This window comes from Carica papaya, chromosome 6 (assembly GCF_054855325.1).
Source record: "Carica papaya isolate Zhongbai chromosome 6, ASM5485532v1, whole genome shotgun sequence".
In the NCBI taxonomy this organism is placed as follows: Eukaryota; Viridiplantae; Streptophyta; class Magnoliopsida; order Brassicales; family Caricaceae; genus Carica; species Carica papaya.
The window spans coordinates 35,225,347-35,244,198 of NC_142314.1; the positions used below are offsets into that span (position 1 = coordinate 35,225,347).

The 18,852-nt window shown below is 34.3% G+C and overlaps 2 protein-coding genes across 3 annotated transcripts; both read left to right on the plus strand.

Annotated features, from left to right (window-relative positions):
• Nucleotides 1–115: 115 nt before the first annotated feature.
• LOC110825988 (endoribonuclease) lies at nt 116–7,575 on the plus strand. Of its 2 annotated transcripts, XM_022056551.2 has the most exons (12): nt 116–368; nt 489–560; nt 2,239–2,318; nt 2,700–2,925; nt 3,049–3,081; nt 3,328–3,410; nt 3,560–3,632; nt 3,984–4,329; nt 4,463–4,794; nt 5,589–5,926; nt 6,343–6,700; nt 7,129–7,575. In XM_022056551.2, the coding sequence occupies exons 1-12, from the start codon at nt 291–293 to the stop codon at nt 7,339–7,341; spliced, it is 2,232 nt and encodes a 743-aa protein (XP_021912243.2). In that variant the 5' UTR covers nt 116–290; the 3' UTR covers nt 7,342–7,575. The 2 variants fall into 2 exon arrangements, with proteins under 2 accessions (XP_021912243.2, XP_088079122.1); XM_088222996.1 differs by lacking the exon at nt 116–368 and having other exon boundaries at nt 542–560; nt 2,732–2,925.
• A 3,446-nt stretch (nt 7,576–11,021) lies between these two features.
• On the plus strand, nt 11,022–17,997 carry LOC110825985 (Ankyrin repeat family protein). Its single transcript, XM_088222499.1, has 3 exons — nt 11,022–11,567; nt 11,943–13,894; nt 17,245–17,997. Exons 2-3 carry the CDS (start codon nt 12,305–12,307, stop codon nt 17,626–17,628), a joined length of 1,974 nt encoding a protein of 657 aa, XP_088078625.1. The 5' UTR covers nt 11,022–11,567; nt 11,943–12,304; the 3' UTR covers nt 17,629–17,997.
• The last annotated feature ends 855 nt before the right edge of the window (nt 17,998–18,852 follow it).

Sequence of the window (18,852 nt, forward strand, 5' to 3'; positions counted from 1 at the left end):
TGGTAAATTTTGCTAACAAAAATGAAGGATTTACCGCGGAAAAAATGCTTTAATTGATGTACAAAAAATAAATCTATTGCGTTTATGGAAAAGCTAGCAGTTAAAAGTACTTTCAGGGACCAGGCAAGCTCTTAAATGCTGAACTATTCTACAGCAACTCAACCAGAGAACAAAGGCTAAAAACCCCTAGAGTCCGCTTCTCCGCCTTGTGACTCAGAAGGTCTGAAGTCTATTGCCCCAATCTCTCTCTCTCTTTCTGTGTTTTTTTGATCTCGGCCGTCGCGGGAAAGATGAAGGTAGTCGCTTTAGTAAGCGGCGGCAAGGATAGCTGCTATGCCATGATGAAATGTATCCAATACGGCCATCAGGTCTACCTCTCTCTCTCTCTCTATCTATCTATTATCTGTTTGTTTCCCGAGAAAGCACGGTGAAATTTTTGCAGTTCTCTTTTTTTTTTATACTTTATTCTCTACTTCCGATTGTTTTAGATCGTTGCATTGGCGAATTTGCTGCCGGCTGATGATTCGGTGGATGAACTAGACAGTTACATGTATCAAACCGTAAGTCAAACTTACTCTCTCTCTCTCTCTTGCTGTTTAATTATAGAAGTGATCATATTAATGGAGTGCAGTCGAAGTAAGATAAAAAGAGTATGATCCCAATTTTCTTAGGTTGGCGTATGGGTGAGGGAGGTTTTCAATTGTATGTGAATTAAGTTTTAGTTGATGTCACTGGAAGGGTTAACGTCTGTCAAGACAAAAATCAGTTTTTTGGGACTCAAGTTCCGAATGCCCAAACCACTCTCCTGTTTAAGTAGACAACAAATGATTTATCAAGACCTCCCCTATACGTGCCCATAGAAAAAAAAAATCCTTATGATTCTCACAAGTCTCTCAACCATTCTCTTAGGAATTCTAACAAGGACATAAAATACAAAGGAATTGTAGATAAATGAGCATAAGTAAGAGTAGCTTTAAGATCTTGAGAAAACGTACCACCTTTCCAATGATGAAGCCGCTTGGATACCCTACTAACAACCTCATCATCCCAGAAAGAAGCTGCTCTAGAGTTCCCTCTAAATGGAACCCCTAAACAATTAATGGACCGAGAAAAAGGATTACCACCAGTAAACTACAGAATATCACTCACAACACCATCATCGACATTAATACCCATAAGGCTGCCGGAAGATTGATGCGAAGATTGAGAATACTCTCCACAATTTTATAAGAGTAAGAGCATTACTGATCTAATTTATCATCATCAGAAAGAAAAAAGATCATTTGGAAAGTAAAGATGAGAAATCTTAAGCCTCTCTTCCTCCATGCATTGTCCTTTAGTAACATCTTCCTTAGACCCCTTAGTCAACATCCAACTAAGAACATTTTCCACTAATGTGAAGAAGATTGAAGAGAGAGGATCCCTCTGTTTCACAAGCCTAGAACCTGTAAACCAAGACCGGGGCTTGCAATTACGATCATTGCAAATCAAGAAAAGGCAACCACTAAGCATCCTCTATCTAGAACCAAAACTTCTCCATCCATCACCATATCTATAAGATCCCAATGACTTTACAATAGCCTTATAAGAATCTATGTTCAACAGCATCACTTTCCTTTTAGCATTGCTGATGGCCTCCACAACCTCGTTTGCCATAAGAGAAGCATCAATAATTTGATGGTGCCCCTGCTAAGCACTTTGATTAGGAAAAATTTGTTTCAGTTAACACCTCTGACAATCAGAAGGAAAGAACTTTAGTAATGATCTTATACACACCAATCACCAAGCTCATATAGCGAAATCCGGGATCTTCTTGGATTTGTCTTTTTAAGGCACCAAATGTGTGAAAGTAGAGTTCATACTCTCACTAGTCACCCTTTGAAGATAAAATTCGTCAAAACTTTCATCAAATCACACCTCACGCAGTCTCAACAAGCCAGGAAAAGCAGAATAGAGAAGCTATCAAGACCAAGAGCCTTATGGGTACTGGAGTCTAGGCTGCCCTTTAACTTCCTCCCTCTCAACAGATCTTTCCTGCTAACTTACCTGGTCCTCAGTGATAACTAAAAGCTGAATTTTGAACACCATCACTTGCATAATTGAAAACTGATAAAGTATGGAACAAGGATTATTCAAAAGTTTAAAAGTGGTCAACTAATATCCCGTTATAGCATAAAGTGTTTGTTTACTGTTGACATCAAAGATATATAACTGATGCTTTTGAAATGTTTTCTGCAGGTAGGGCACCAAATAATTGTTAGCTATGCAGAATGCATAGGGGTGCCATTATTCAGAAGGAGAATACGAGGATCCACTAGGTAAGTCCCTCAGGTGTGGAACTATCCATGAATGGGGGACTAATTTTTTGTTAACCATGGTTACACGTTCTGAATTTGATTTTCCTCCTTAAGAGTTGCCTCTTTTGTATTGCATTAGTGCCTTGCATTTGTAGCATGTCTCATCTACATAATGCACACGCAAACTCATATTCATGCATAATGATAAGTCTATACGTGGCTTGCAGTAACTCTACTGAAACTTTCAAGGGAATTTGTTTACAAATAACAATCTTTCCTACTAAACCTGACAAGAACTTGTTTAAAAAGCTGAGATTATTATCTAAAATTTTTGTTTGAATTGGATCACAACATTGTTTTCATTGTTTTTTCCTCTTTCCAATGGTTTTTGTAATTCTATAGGCATCAGAATCTTAGTTACAGAATGACTCCAGGTGATGAGGTGGAAGATATGTTTATTCTTTTAAATGAAGTGAAAAGACAGATACCATCTGTCACAGCAGTGTCTTCGGGTGCTATTGCATCAGACTATCAGAGGCTACGGGTCGAGAGTGTCTGTTCAAGGTTAGGGCTTGTTTCTCTGGCATATTTATGGAAACAAGATCAATCATTGCTCCTTCAGGAAATGGTAAATTGTTCTCTAGTAATGTGAATAATGGCTTGTTAGATCTGAAACTCTTCTATTTCTTTTTTTTTTTAAGTAGGGATGAAATATTTTTCATTTCTTATTTTTTTTTTTTGTCCCTTGTAGATAACAAATGGGATTGTGGCAATTATAGTAAAGGTATGATTTTTCATACTTCTTAAAATAAACCCACCTTTATTTGTTTTGCATTCATCTGCTTTCATTGTTTTTCATTCATCTGCTTTCATATTGATGTACGTGGTTCCTATTTCTCTTTCAAACATGTTCCATCAACTTTTGTTTCGCAACCAGCAATCGTAGGAATGAAAACAAAAATATGACACCGATTATCCTTTCATCGCCACTCTTTGAATGAGTTTAATTTTGATGCATTTGATGTCACAGGTTGCAGCCTTGGGCTTAGACCCTGCAAAGCATTTGGGCAAAGAAGTAGCATTTCTGCAGCCCTATCTACATAAGTTGAATGAGTATGTCAGTGCTTATTTGTTCTGTCTTTTCATTTTTTATGCGAGTGCTTATTTGTTGGATCATTTCATTTCTTGTTAAAAAGAATGTGCTGTATATCCTATATCATTAATATTTGAAGAAACTGAGTATTTCTTCATTCTGGTGACAGGCTATACGGCATTAATGTATGTGGTGAAGGAGGGGAATATGAAACTCTGACGCTGGACTGCCCACTTTTTGTTGTGAGTCTGTTGCATGGATACTTTTCTAGGACAAGTTTCTTAATTATTGAAACCAATATCTATCTTATCATTTCACTTTGGCAGAAGTAAATAATCTCTGTTTTTCAATGAAGAGAAATTCCTGTTTTGGTGTTATAGTATGTTGCTTAATTTTATGCTCTTCTAGATTTATGTGTCTCTCATTCTATTATCCTCACGGTGTTCTACTTCATGGTAGTACTGTGTTTTCTACTGTTTTCATGCTGTACTAGGTTTAACATTCATGGTAGTACTATGATTGATTAAACAACATTCATTGGCAGTTTTCAGTTGCGATTGTTATGTCAGTCATGTGATATTTAGAATTTTCAGAATGCTCGAATTCTGCTCGATGAGTTTCAAGTTGTACAACACTCTTCAGATCCTGTAGCTCCTGTGGGAATCCTTCATCCCCTGAAATTTCATTTGGAAAACAAGAAAAACTCCAAATCATTAAGTGGTGGTGACAAAATTTGTGATCTGTCTGTGGAGAAAACCATTTTTGTAGTTGAGGTGGAAAAAGATTGCCAACAAACATGTGAAGCTATTTGTCAACCTCTTCTTGGAGTCAATGATCTAGTTGAATCTACAAAACATAGACTCCATGTATCAAAAACCAAGAAGGATAACGTGTTTTCCATTTGCTGCTGGTTGCAAGATTCATGTGAATCTTCAGCGGGTAACTATTAGAATAATGATGCATTGTATTACTCATTCCCTGCAACTATATCCTTCAAACTCATATTTAGGTTCTGCTTTTCCTCCTGATAACTTACAATTATGAAGAACTTTGGATCATTTTTTATTGGCAGGTGTACAAGAAGATCTGAAAACTGTTCTTAGCGAAATTGAATCACAGTTTGTGAGTCATGGCATTGGCTGGGAGCACGTCTTATACATCCATCTCTATATTTCTGATATGAATGATTTTGCAGCTGCAAATGAGACATATACAAAATTTATTACTCAGGAGAAGTGTCCATTTGGTGTTCCATCTCGTAGTACAATCGAACTTCCTTTACTGGAGGCAGGTTTAGGGAGAGCATATGTCGAAGTCTTAGTGGCTAATGACCAAAGCAAAAGAGTTCTGCATGTACAAAGCATTTCCTGCTGGGCGCCTAGTTGCATTGGGCCCTATAGTCAGGTATATTTACTTGTGAGATCTCATTTGTCACCATTTAATTCTCAAGTGTCAGTTTCTTATTCCTAATTTCATGCATAAAAATGGAATTAGGTAAGTCTTCTGGGACCCATTGGTTGATCTATGATTGCCATGTCATCCACCACAACTGCAACTAATCATATCCTCTTTATACTCGGGCATTGCCAGAACCACCACCACTATAATGCTTCACTACTGCTGACACTACATTAGATAATATTTATGACTGGTAAATGCCACATAAGAATGTTTACTTGTTCTTGTAGGAAGTTTTAATAGTACACTAGGTACAGTATGTCCAAACATGCATGAAACTTTATATCTTCAAAATTTTGGAGAAATAGATATTTGAGAAGTTAGTAAGGAATGTTTCTTGAGCTTAATCCAGGATTTATATCTCTTGTAGAGTTCTAGTAAAAATTGAACTCTGTAGTTAAATCATTCTTGAGAGTACGAAGTTCAACCACATGATACATGTGACCTTACAACCCAACCAAGCGTGTATTTATAAAAAGTTTAATAAGAGGTGTTTCATTTAGGATACAAGGTTCTGGGCCAAGTTCTAAAGGCACCTTCTAAATTTTTTTCATTGTAAATGCTTTCCCTGCTTACCTAGAATTTTGCTATTTTTTGTGATAGTTAATTTTTTGTTGTGTTAAAAGACTTCCATATTGACATCTAGGATAGTACCCTACCATTGACTACTGTCAGTACACATATTTATGCTTCTGAATATTTGTTTTGTCTACCTCTAATTTTGATCAACTTTTGCTCAGGCAACCTTACATAAGGAAGTCCTTCACATGGCTGGGCAGCTGGGTCTTGACCCTCCGACAATGACTCTCTGCAATGGAGGCCCTGCAGCTGAGCTGGAACAAGCTTTAGAAAACACCGAAGCAGTAGCAAAGGGCTATAACTGTTCGATATCAACTTCTGCTATTCTCTTTGTAATATTCTGTTCAGAGCGTATTTCATCAGCTCAGAGACTTGAACTTCATGATAAGTTTAATTCTTTCCTGGAACAAAGGAGATATTCCCATTCAGATAAAGGAAGCACATCAAAAGTGCTTGATCCCATTTTTCTCTATCTCCAAGTGCCAGATCTGCCAAAGAGGTATTCCACCTATGGTTTGCATTAGGCATTCCTTAGAGTGTCTTCCATAGAAACCGTCTGTATTATGAGTTTCATCAGCTGTATTGACGTTGTTGCATCTATGAAAATCTTGGATAGATATGTGATCTTTTCTTTGGGCGTTCTGGCAATTTCTGAATTGTTTTAGTTGGATTTTCATGTTATGACCTTTATCTCTTTTCTATCTCCATATTTGTTTTATTATTTCATTATTTTTTATTGGCTTTGCTACAGCAATCTCTTGCTGCTTATGTTCTATAGTAGCAGCTAGTAGCTACTACAGAATAAGCTTTTCATTATGAAGGGTTGTATTATAATTCTCAATAATAACTAATAATATGTAGAATGCACTAGAGATTTAACTGAATTTCACTGCCTTCCTTTTGCGATTATTTCAGAGCATTAGTAGAAGTAAAGTCCATTCTTTTTGTTGAGGAAAGCTTGGAAATGAAAGGTGAAAGCATCCAAGACCTACTTTGTACAAAGGAATCTGATAATTGGGGTTTCCAACCTGCAAACTGGCATGATTCTTGCATACAGAAATGCCTGGTTAATGGGAAAATATGTGCTGCCATTCTGTCTGTCTCAAGTGAAGTTGCTACCAAGATTTGCTCTGAACCTTTAGATAATAATCAGAACTACACTAATCATGGAGATGTCCTCACTGAAGGGCAAATGCAGAAAATATCAAGATTTTGCTTGTATCTTCTTGACAAAATGTTGAGGCAAAACGGCTTCTTTTGGGAAGACACAATGGTGAGTTTTCTGGCAAAAGCCTCATTTCCCAATTAAACTCCATCCATCCTTGTCTGTCAAAAACATGTTTCACCTGTGACAAATCTTATAAGAGTTTCTCAAATGCTTTCTGAAATTTACAAAAAACGATTTCCTATTTACTGTTTTTTCACATCTTGCTATGTGAATTATCCAAAAATAAAAAGAAGTTTCTCTTAAAAACATTTCGAATCCCATATAACTTTATACATAAAAACATGTGTGGTGGTTAAAGTTATTTTGGTATTTTAAGTAAAACTGCTTTTGTTTGTACCTAAATATCAAACACCCATTAACATAAATGTTTTCCTTATAAATGTATGTAGAAATGGAAGCTAGAAAATTGTTTTCATGTATGAAACAGATGTGTGGTTTCTCTCATTTTCCTTTGGCTTTTTTCTTTGGTGTAGAACCTGAGGCTCTACTTCCCCGCAACCCTTCACATCCCTATGGAGACATTATCGAACATATTTGCCGGCGCATTCAGCGAGCTTGCTGAAATGGGTAAAACTGTTAGAGTTGGTGGAGAAACTCTCTTCAATCTTGTTCCCGTTCTGGGTGCTGGTAAATCCGCTGCATCCATGGATGATATAATCACTTGCGAATTATTTGCCAGGAAATGACAAAGTCTCTCGGCGTCATGGGAATCGTATCATTTGGTATTTATTTCTTCCACTTCTTCACATAAATAGAGGCTTTTTAATGTAAGTTAAAATTAGTGACCTCTTAAGCTAGCCAATGTTTAGAACAAATGAATTTTCATTTCATTTGTAAATATTCGTATTTATTTTAGTTGGGAGAGACTAGATAATCCCTTTTGAGATTATAAAAACTGAGCTCTTGATATTTTTGCTACATTTTTCTTTTTGGGTTAGGTATAATTTCACTTTTTTTTTGTGATTCTTTTGCTGATATTAAATCATGTGATTTTATAAGATAATTCAATACTTCATTATTTAATTTTTAATTATTTTATAGAATTGTTAGCTTTAGAGAATTTATGGGTGTATGAACTTATAAAAAAACACAAGAAAAATAAGAAAAAAACCTAAATTTAAGAAATTGAGTTAATGCACTTACCAATTAGATTATATACATACATTAATTATAATTGAGTCAATAATAAATACTCTTACCACCAATTAAGCGATACACGTATACCATAAATTCACTATATTTTATAAAGAAAGAAACGTAATAATAGTTAAGTTATGTGATCATCAATATATTATTACTTTTATTTGTTAAAATATTATTGCGTTTTATGTTTAAGGAAATTTGTCTCATTATTGGGGAATTCATTATTATCATGTCCCATAGAATCAAACTATCATTACCTTTGAAATAATTTGGTCATACCAAAACATCAAGACAAGAAAAAAAAAAAAAAGAAGAAAAGTTTATACTAAACTTTCACTTCACCCAAATACTACTTTCAAGTTTCTTTTCCTTTCTTTTTTGTTTTCGCATTTTACCATTAAAAAAATTTACTCGAGTTTTAAAGATCTAATTTCAATATGATAGTTTTTTAGTTGTTAATATTCATATTCATTTAAGATGGTACGAGGAATTTCTCAATTTTATTCAAGATTATTTTATTTTATTAATCATTATATTTTCGAACTATTTTTTATACATGGGTATTAAATTCTTTTTTGACACGATTTAAAATACATTATCTATACTATAATTAGAACCATCTGATTTAAAAATAAAAAAAAGGGGTCGAATGATGAACTTAGAATATAAATTAATACTTTCTTATTGGAAATTTGAAAATTTTTTCCTAAAAATTGACAAAAACATTAGGAAAAAATTTTCTTCGTAAATTAAAAATTCGATTTTGTGATTGATTTCAGCTTTCAAACAAGTCATGTTCCCATTAAACCCTTCTCACCTTCATGACAATTATTACGACACCTTAACATGCAACTTATTCATTACCCTTTGCCACAAAATAAAGTAAAGTAAATTCAAGATATGAATATCGATTCACTATTTAGGTGAAGAAGTTTTCTTATAATACGATTTTTTTTTAATACGTTTAATAGAATTACAATCTTTTTCAAACAAACCCTTATTGTAAAATTTATTGAAGAACTAAATTACCCAAATGAGTTGTCTCCCCTCTCAATTCTCTTTCCTACTCCCTAAAGAAAAGAAGGAAACATAAAGTATGATGGTGTTGAGTTGAGGGGACCATTTACATATACAAAGTTTAAGTTTAAGAGCAAAGCATGTGTTAAGCAAAAGAAACACCCCACAATGGCTGCAAAAGTGGTTGGGATTCAATAAGAAATAAATACATTTAGAAAATTTATTTGGAAAACAACTAGGAAAAAAATTTAAGGTGTGTGTGGGGGGGGGGGGGGGGGGGGGGGAAGTAGGTAGTAATGGAATCATACGGAAGCCTTAAAGAGAAAAAAGAAATTGTATGGAGGCCAAAAAAATGGTCCCAAAAAACCCTAAATAAAATGTAAAGATCAAATTTTTTTTAAAGGGTTTTTTTAGAAAGGGATTAAAAGAACTAGAAAACTAAAAGGGTAGAAGAAAAAGAAAGAGAAAGAGGCAAAGTTGTGTAGGGTATGTGTTGGTCACATATATGGGGATTTAGAAAATCAACAAACATGCCTTTATGTTCTACCAAGGGGAAAAAAAAGAAAGAAAGAAGAAAAAAACAAGACTATGAGGACATAATAATATCTTCGAAAGGACACTAAAAGGATGTTTAGAATTTGATGATCCCTACAAATTGTTGGAACTAATAAAATGGCTTATTTGAGTAGTGCCAATTCTAACCTACACCTACATTTCATGCTCTTGTTGTGTTTCTTTTCTATTAATCTAACATGTTTGGATTGATTTTTTTATAAAAAAATTAAAGCATATTTTGTTACTATATTTATATATATATATATATATAAAATATTTAGTTATGATGGAAAATAAGATAGTAATTATTAGTTTTTATTATCTAACAAGTAAAAAACGTAATAATATAACTGTTCGTAACTAAATAATATTTACAATAGAAAGTAATAAACCGATCATCGTAATTGGCAATTGTTAGTGCTCCGATGATATTTTAATAGTTGACTAATACTAAATATTTTATTATTATAGATAAATAAAAAGTGAGTCATGTATCACGAAATTATTCATGAGAGATTCCATTTATAGCTAAATTGAGAACGAAATACGTATTAAAAAATTAAAATGCAAAATAAATGCATGAGAGAAGTCATTTATGTTTCATTGACTTACACTCTTAAGGGAGAGAGGAAACATCATATAAATTTTTTAAAATGTTATGTATTTCATTTTAAGATAGAAAAAGTGACACGATACTTCCGTGTAATTTATTATTTAAAAGATAAATTTATATTTTTGTAACAAAATGTTAAATTTTAGTAGCTTATTATAAATATATTTTTAAATATAAAAAAATTATATTAGAAAATTTTTAGCAAAAAGTGAATAAATAATTAAATCGAGCACACAATGGAGAAAAAGAAAAAAGACCTTTTAATTTTTTTTCTTTTTTAAAAAGGGTTTAATTTATTCGAAAAATATTAAATTATAATTAATTTATTTACGTCATTTTCAATTAGACAAAAAGAGAAAAGGAATAATTAACATGCGTATATAATTGTAAAAAATTATTTTGTTGTTATCCTAATTTCATGGCTAAATTAAAATTAAAGTAATTTACAATGTTTTTTTAAAAAAAATTATTAAATTACTTTAATTTATAATTTTTTTTTTATAAAAATATACAAATGTTAATAGAAAATCACTTGAATTTTGTTTTTCGCTCATATTTTATTATACGTGCATTTAAAAATTATGATAATTAAAAATTAATATTAAAATTTAATAAAAATAATTCATTTATTTAACTTAAAATATGTAAATAATATTAACATATATTAATAACAAAAAAAAATACACAATAATTATTTTAAGATTTTTTTTAAAAAAATTTAATATAATTTCCGTTAAATAAAACATTATATTTTAAGACAAAAAAAAATTCAGCTATTTTTGTAATAAATTTATTAAAAGAGTAATTTATAACTTTTAATTATAATGAATTTATTTTATTTTAAAAAAAGGAAAAAGACAAGGAAAATGCCATTTTCGGATATTTCGCTTCAATATCCAAGTCAGCATCAGAGCCGTTGGATCACGAGTTAACGAGTCCTAATCAGTCAACAACTGTCACAATGGCAATTCCGTAATTTTTCTAGACAACCAAGGGCAGATATCTACCACCAGTTCTCCAGAACAGCAGCAATCCGCAAACCAAAGCAAAAGTGAAGAGACACAAGCTGGAAATTCAGAGATTTAAAGAAATAATTTTTAAGAAAATTACGAGAGAGAGAATCAGAAGGACCATAAAATCCCAAGGTGAAGCAGAGGAGATGGGAGTGTGGTTGGTGGCACGGATGTAAATTTGACCAAAAGCGGAGGGGAATTTCATGTTCTCACTCTAGAACCAGCAAAAGCAAAAGTGAGTAGACGCAGCCTGAAATTGCAGAGAGATTGGAGGAGGAAGTAAAGATTGAGGAGTGAAGGAGAGAGATCTGAGCCGGGGATCCAATTGACTTGAGCCGGGTCGGGTCACATCAGCAGTAATGGTGGTGTACGCGACTAGGGAATCCTGACCGCTAGATCTCGTTTGTGGAATCAAATCTACCGTTCGATTCTTCTTGGCTGCGTCTCCGTATAGTTCAATTTGGAAGTAAGCAGACAGGTCTGTGGAGAATGGGAGCGAGGTAGTGAACTGGAGAGAAAAACCAAAGCGCTTGTATCGAGTTTGGGATCCTTATGAGTCGTGCTTACTCAGGTACTTCTTTTTTTTTTTTTTTGAACTCGGAAGAAAGAAATGTTTCTTGTTTGGTTGCAGAGAAAAATTGGAGAGCAAGAAAAAGCAAGGGAACAGGATCTTGTGTTTTTTTGTTTTTTTGTTTGTTTCGTTTCGTTTCGTTATCTTTGGAAAATGTGAAATTTTAGTTAGTTAATAGATGGATAGTTGTGAAGTTAGACATAATGTTTTGACACTCTCGAGGATTCAAAGGCCAGATTCTTGCTGTTTGTTTTCGATTAAACTCGAAAAATCTCTGGAAGATAACAATAACTTTTTTTCTTTTTGGATTTTCTTTTTGAAAGTTTCCGGATGGATTGAATTCATTTGCCTCGATTGCGTTTTATTTCCTTTCAGATTTGAGCTCTACATGAGCTTTATCACGCCCAAGTGGAGCTCAAGAACAGGATTTTGAAGTTTGACTCTGTGTTCGCTAGCCTCTAAAGAAGGAAGGAACTTTCAAACTAGAAGAAGATAAGGCAACGTCATACTCTGGACTGGTCAAATTTTTAGTGTTTACGAGTCTGTTTTGTAGCAATTGAATTTGATTATTTTAAAACCCTAATGTGTGGGGATCATGGACATTGTTTGGAGTTCTTCATTTAGTTGTTATAGACAAAGCTGTAAGTAGATTTTGTCAAATTTTAGATGTTAGTCTGGGTTTTAGAAGAAATGGAAAGAGCTATAGCTTAAAAGAAAAAACAGGGGGATAATAATTGATGGAAGATCTTTCCAGATATTCTCACAGTCCTGCCCATTGGGCAGTTGCGCGCCGTGACTATGCGGCACTTAGGCGACTTATTGCATCGCTTCCTCGATTAGCCAAGGCAGGTGAAGTTAATACTGAAGCTGAGTCTCTAGAGGCTGAGCTCCAAGCTGATGCCGTCTCAACTATCATTGATCGCCGTGATGTACCTGGACGTGAGACCCCTTTGCATCTTGCAGTTCGGTTGCGGGACCCAATTTCTGCTGAGATTTTGATGGCTGCTGGGGCAGATTGGAGTCTTCAGAATGAGAATGGCTGGAGTGCGCTACAAGAAGCTGTTTGCACTAGAGAGGAGGCAATTGCTTTGATTATTGCGCGACACTATCAACCTCTTGCTTGGGCAAAATGGTGCCGTAGGCTTCCTCGTATTGTGGCCTCAGCTGCTCGAATACGTGACTTTTACATGGAGATAACTTTTCATTTTGAAAGCTCGGTAATTCCATTTATTGGTCGTATTGCCCCATCGGATACCTATCGCATTTGGAAACGCGGTTCCAATCTCCGTGCAGATATGACCCTTGCTGGATTTGATGGATTTCGCATCCAACGGTCAGATCAAACATTTCTTTTTCTTGGAGAGGGTTACTCCTCTGAGGATGGAAATGTTTCTTTGCTTCCAGGTTCATTGATTGTACTTGCCCATAAGGAGAAAGAAGTCACAAATGCTTTGGAGGGGGCTGGTACTCAACCAACAGAAGCAGAAGTAGCACATGAAGTGGCTTTGATGTCACAAACTAATATGTATAGGCCAGGCATTGATGTGACTCAGGCTGAGCTAGTTCCTCATTTGAATTGGAGGCGTCAGGAGAGGACTGAGATGGTTGGAAACTGGAAGGCCAAAGTTTATGATATGCTTCATGTGATGGTGAGTGTGAAATCACGGCGAGTTCCTGGTGCTATGACTGATGAAGAGCTTTTTGCTGTTGATGATGAAGAGAGGATTGCGAATGGTGGCGATAATGATGAGTATGATGATGTACTGACAGCTGAGGAAAGGATGCAATTGGATTCAGCCCTTCGTATGGGGAACTCAGAGGTACTTTGTGATGATGATGAACATGGGGTACTTGAAAGCCAAGAAAATGGTCCAGTAGGTTCTTATGAAAATTGTGAACCCAATGGTGCTGTTAAGGAGAAGAAGGGCTGGTTTGCTTGGAATAAGAAAACAGCAAAAACTAATAGTGATGATCCTGAAGATTCAAAGATATTGAAGAAATTTTCGAAATTGGCACCAGAAGGTAGCAACCAGAGACAAGTAGAAAATCAGAAATCTGATTTTCTTAAGGAGGATACCGGAGATGTCAAGAAGGGGAAGGATAAAAGCGAGAAGAAGAAAAAGAAGAAAGGAGCTACCAGTGATTCTAAGCACGAAAGTGAGTACAAAAAGGGCTTGAGGCCTGTCTTATGGCTGACACCAGATTTTCCATTGAAGACAGATGAACTTCTGCCTTTACTCGACATATTAGCCAACAAAGTCAAGGCAGTCAGGAGGCTCAGGGAACTTTTGACTACTAAACTACCCCCTGGTACCTTTCCTGTCAAGGTAATTTCAGATATTCTGTGTGTTTTTATATTCAATATGGTTCACTTAGCAAGTTTTCTGCTGTCATGCTAATATTAAACACTTCTTTTAGTAGTTTTGGCTTTGTTGTTGATTCAACTTCTTATTGATTTTCGCCTTTGGCTTCTTGCCTTTAATTTTTTTTTTTAAAAAATATATTGAGGGTCTGCCATTGAAGAACTCTTCTGAAATGTGCATGTGTTGCCAACAATAAGACTTACAAATTGTTTGGTTTGCTGAATAGGTTTATAATAGGAGTATTTTTTTCTTTTTTTGAGATAAGTCTACAGTAGGAGTATTATATAATGACTATTACGTTATATACCTCTATAACCACGTTTGTTCGTGGAATCACATTTCCAATAGAATTATGATCATAGCAAATGCTACAATCTTGATTTATTTCTAGGGATCATGAATCAAAATTATAGGTTTTTTGTAATACTTTGTTTTAAAAAAATTTTCGAGTTAATTATACTCTCAATTTGCATTACTTTGTATATCATACCATCACCTTAACATATTAATTAACACAAAAACCTAGAAATATATAAGTATGCACAGTACAACTTTTAAATATGTATGATGGTTTTGATATACTTTTTCATAAATTTTATTAATCAAACATGCAAAAATCTAAATTAAATGTTAAATTTATATTTTGGAAATTTAAAATATCTTTTTTTAAATCCAAATTTTAGAAATGTATTAACTATTATATAACATTGAAGAAATTTAATTATCAATAGGAGTTTTGTGTTATTTTAATTCTTTGTTAATCATTTTAATTATTAATTACCATGCACATGTATTATTTAATAATTATTTTACACTACTATGTCGCAAAATGCATTAAAATATAATTTACGTTAAATGCAATAAATGAGTCTTTTACTCATTTACAGTTAATTATCAGGTTTACTCCAACTTCATTTATAACTGAACCAAACATAGCGAATTGGATTGTAATGAGTTATTCTAGTTGTGAACCAAAAAACATAAGGTAATTGCAAATCCATTATGGGCTTATTAAATTCCCACCGGATAGCTATTGAATTTGTAACCTTGTTCCACTTAGGGGACCAAACAACCCATTAAGATTTTTTATTGAGTGGTGCTGAACTTTTCTTTTTCTTGTTTATCTATGAATAGAAAAGATCTGTCCGAGGTTAGGAGTTGCAAACTTGAAAAGTTTGTTGCCCATATTACTCTGCTGAACAGACATCTTTTCAAACGGATACTGTAGGCTTGCTATTTATGGTTTGAGTCTACAAACTGAACCGTAATTTCATGCTAAAAGATGTTATAATGTAAATATAGTCTTATCCTAGGAAATTAAGAAAAAACACATACACAGTAATGTTCTGCTATTTTGCACAATGCATTGTGCTATATCATCCTTGCTTTTCAGAATATTCGTTAATGGCATCTTTGCATATTTTCTTGTGATCTATCATATTTATTTTGATCCTCATCTTGAGCACAGCTTTGGTTGTAATAGTTTTTATCAAGTTGGTTGAAGCATGACTTTTGAGGCATCTATGTGGATAGTTAAAAAGTGAGTCTGTGTAGAAATTGTTCTTCACTGGAGATTCTCCAGGTGTTAGTTACCTGTTACTCAGAAGACTTAGGATGAGATTATTGAAAACCTATATCATACTTTCATCGGTAAAGGTCATTTTCAGAGTAGATGTGCGAACGAATCTTGATTTTTGTTAAACCTGAAATGTCCAAAGCTGTCCTAGGTCATCTCGCATTAGCATTGATGTTTATCATCCTGACTTCTTCCTTTATGTAAAGACTATGCATTGAAGGCTCTGCCTTAGTGATAAGGTGCTTAGACAGTGATTCATATGGTTGGCACCTAATGTTTCTTTCCAGTTGCTAAAAAGAAGCTGAGTTTTCTATATGCTTCTCAAATCACAAAATTCGTAAGAGAAATGGTTGCCCTTTTCATTAACTGATGGATAGGGATGGTGTACCGCAGGAATCACCAAATCATGAAATATCTAATCCAGACCAAGTAGCTAGGATTCTGGGTTCAAATGACATGTTGTAATTTTTCTATTCTAGAGGGTCAAGCTTAGCCTTATAAAAATGTATGGCATGCATTTAACATTTATGGTGGTTTGACTGATGTTGATCTCATATCAAATCTACCACATACTGGCTTAAAGACCATGAGGATGTTTAGGGTTGTTGATAGAAGTGCGCCAAAGTACTAGGTGCGTACAACTATCACACAACACCTTTGCATTGATTTTAAAAATAAGGACTTACAACATTTTGTGTCCAGATGAGATGGCTTATTTCAAAAATAAATATTTTCCATATTTTGTTAAAAGAAAATATTCAAGCAAATAGGTAATTACATATGTTGAGAATATATGCATTTTAACTCACTGCACCAAAAGTTAGAGAAGGGAGGTGCTAAGCTTTTCTTTCTTGTTTTGATTTGCTTATAGCATCTAATAAGCAACCTACTTAGATAACAAAATAGGTAAATTGAGTGGGGTGCAAGTCAAACGCCCTCTATACTTGTTATCATGCAAGTCTAGATAGTGTTTGCAAACAAATTTCTTCCTTAAGACTTATCAGTTAAGGGTTAGGTCCGAAATTTACTATGTGCTTAACTTTTCTTTCTTGGTTTGACTTACTTATAGCATCTAATAAGCGACCTACTTGGATAACAAAATAGGTAAATTGAGTGGGGTGCTTGTACTCTCCTTTTAAGCTGAGTCAAACACGTCTATACTTGTTATGATGTAAGTCCAGATAGCATTTGCAAACAAATTTATTTTCTAAGAACTTTCCAGTTACAGTTAGATCTAAATTTACTATTTAGCATCTAATATATTCTTTTTGGGGATCTATGGTCATGATTGTTTGTAAAGAGGCCTCTAGTAAGAGACAGTCAGCTTTTCTTGCGCACTTTTATGGTCTCTGGTGCAGAATGATGAAGTGCCAGTGCTTGTTTCGGATCAAAGTTTCTAAAGCATGGTATCAAGTTGCTGAACTAATGGACTTATCTAATGGTTGATAAATGGTCTTGCTTGTGTATGTAACTATTTGGTACACATTTTGTTAATAACTATATTCCTGTGAACTAAGACAAGGATCTTCCTACAACCAAAAGGATTAAAGGGTGGTTTGCCCTACTGACTTGTTAATGATCCACTTCATCTTTTTATTTTTTTTAAATGACATATTATCCTAAACACTACAATTTCTTGGAAAGAAAATGTTGTTTGTGAACTGATATTTGTGTTCTCAATTGAGCATTAATTTTTGAACATTATAACAAAAGTATATGTCATTTTCTCTACTTGCAGGTTGCCATCCCAATTGTCCCAACTATTCGAGTTCTTGTTACTTTCACAAAATTTGAGGAGCTTCAGCCAGCTGAGGAATTTTCAACCCCACTGTCCAGCCCGGCACATTTCCAGGATGCCAAGTCCAAAGAATCAGAGGGATCAACATCATGGATTTCCTGGATGAGAGGGAGTCGCGGTGGCCAATCAAGTGATAGTGATAGTCACCGATATAAGGACGAGGTTGACCCTTTCCTCATACCACCAAGCTATACCTGGGTTGATGCCAATGAAAAGAAACGTCGCATGAAAGCCAAGAAAGCCAAGAGCAAGAAACATAGAAAGCAGGCAGCAAACCGAAGCGGGGAAGGTGGAAATCAGTTAAGTGAGGATCCAGAAGAATGATTACGTTGGAAATTCCTTGTTAATTCTGCCACGTAAGGTCCTTTGCAAGAGAAAGAGGAGGTAAATCTCCTCCATTCCATCTTGCATTTACTGTCTCGCCCCTCAAAAGCCCTTCTGATAACCACTGTTACATTTGGAGTGTGCCCCCGGTGGATTTACAGGATATGAACAGGCAAATCACTTCTTGTTGATTAAGATGAGCCTTATTGTCTTCTTCTGTTGTTGTATTTGTTATGTGACACAAAAACTTGGGAGGAAGAAATTCTCCTCTATTCAATAGTTTGTTTGTGTTCTAATTTTTCTTAGGCATCAATCTTTGTATCAAAATGGTGATCATCAAATTTTCTTTTCTTCTTTTGGTTTTTGGAATTCCTTGTTTCTTCCTGTTGTACTGGAAGACAATCTCTACCGTCTCTGCGAACCCCCCCAACCCAATCTAGACAAGAAATTTTATTTAGTCTTGTGAGGAAACCAAAAATGCAGAACAGTTTCCGAACTTGTTGCCTTCCGAGCAGATGGCCACTGGGTTTGATATTGCCGGTAGCAACTGAGTATTCTTCTGGGTATGAGAGGGATGCTGAATCTGGTATGCAATCCTCTAAAATTACTTAATGATGAATAAGTTATGACAGAATTTTACACTTTTGTGTTTACTTTAAATTTGAGGTAGATATGAAAGATTTGAAATTTATTATTAATATTTCAAAAGCTTGTTACTTATTGAAATAAATAATACTCGGAATGCCTAAATTTAGCTTGGTTCGCTGAGCTTCACCTTAGTTTGAACTAAATTTGACAACAGAGTGAGGAGCTCAAGTTTGGAATGCATGTTTGAGCATATATATATATATATATATATTATTGACCTAAATTTTGTTGGTCTGGTAGAGCATTTGTTAATATTTATAGGTCAACTAACCCTAATTATACTTTTCAAAGAAAAAAGAACCCTAATTATATTTATAGTAGGTTTAACTGCTCCAAGAATATGAAATTGATTTTGATTTTGATTTGTTATTTGAAAAAATTCAGTAACATCCATCCCTATCGCATTCTCTCCTTTCTTTGTCTTCCTTCACTTTTTCTTCATTAATTTCACGAGAAAGTTTTAGTGGATTCTGGTCCTTTTCCATCATTTTCCATCCCTTTTACCTGTTATATATATATATATATATAAATGATGCAAAAAATTAATAAACAATATTAAATATAGAACACAACTCA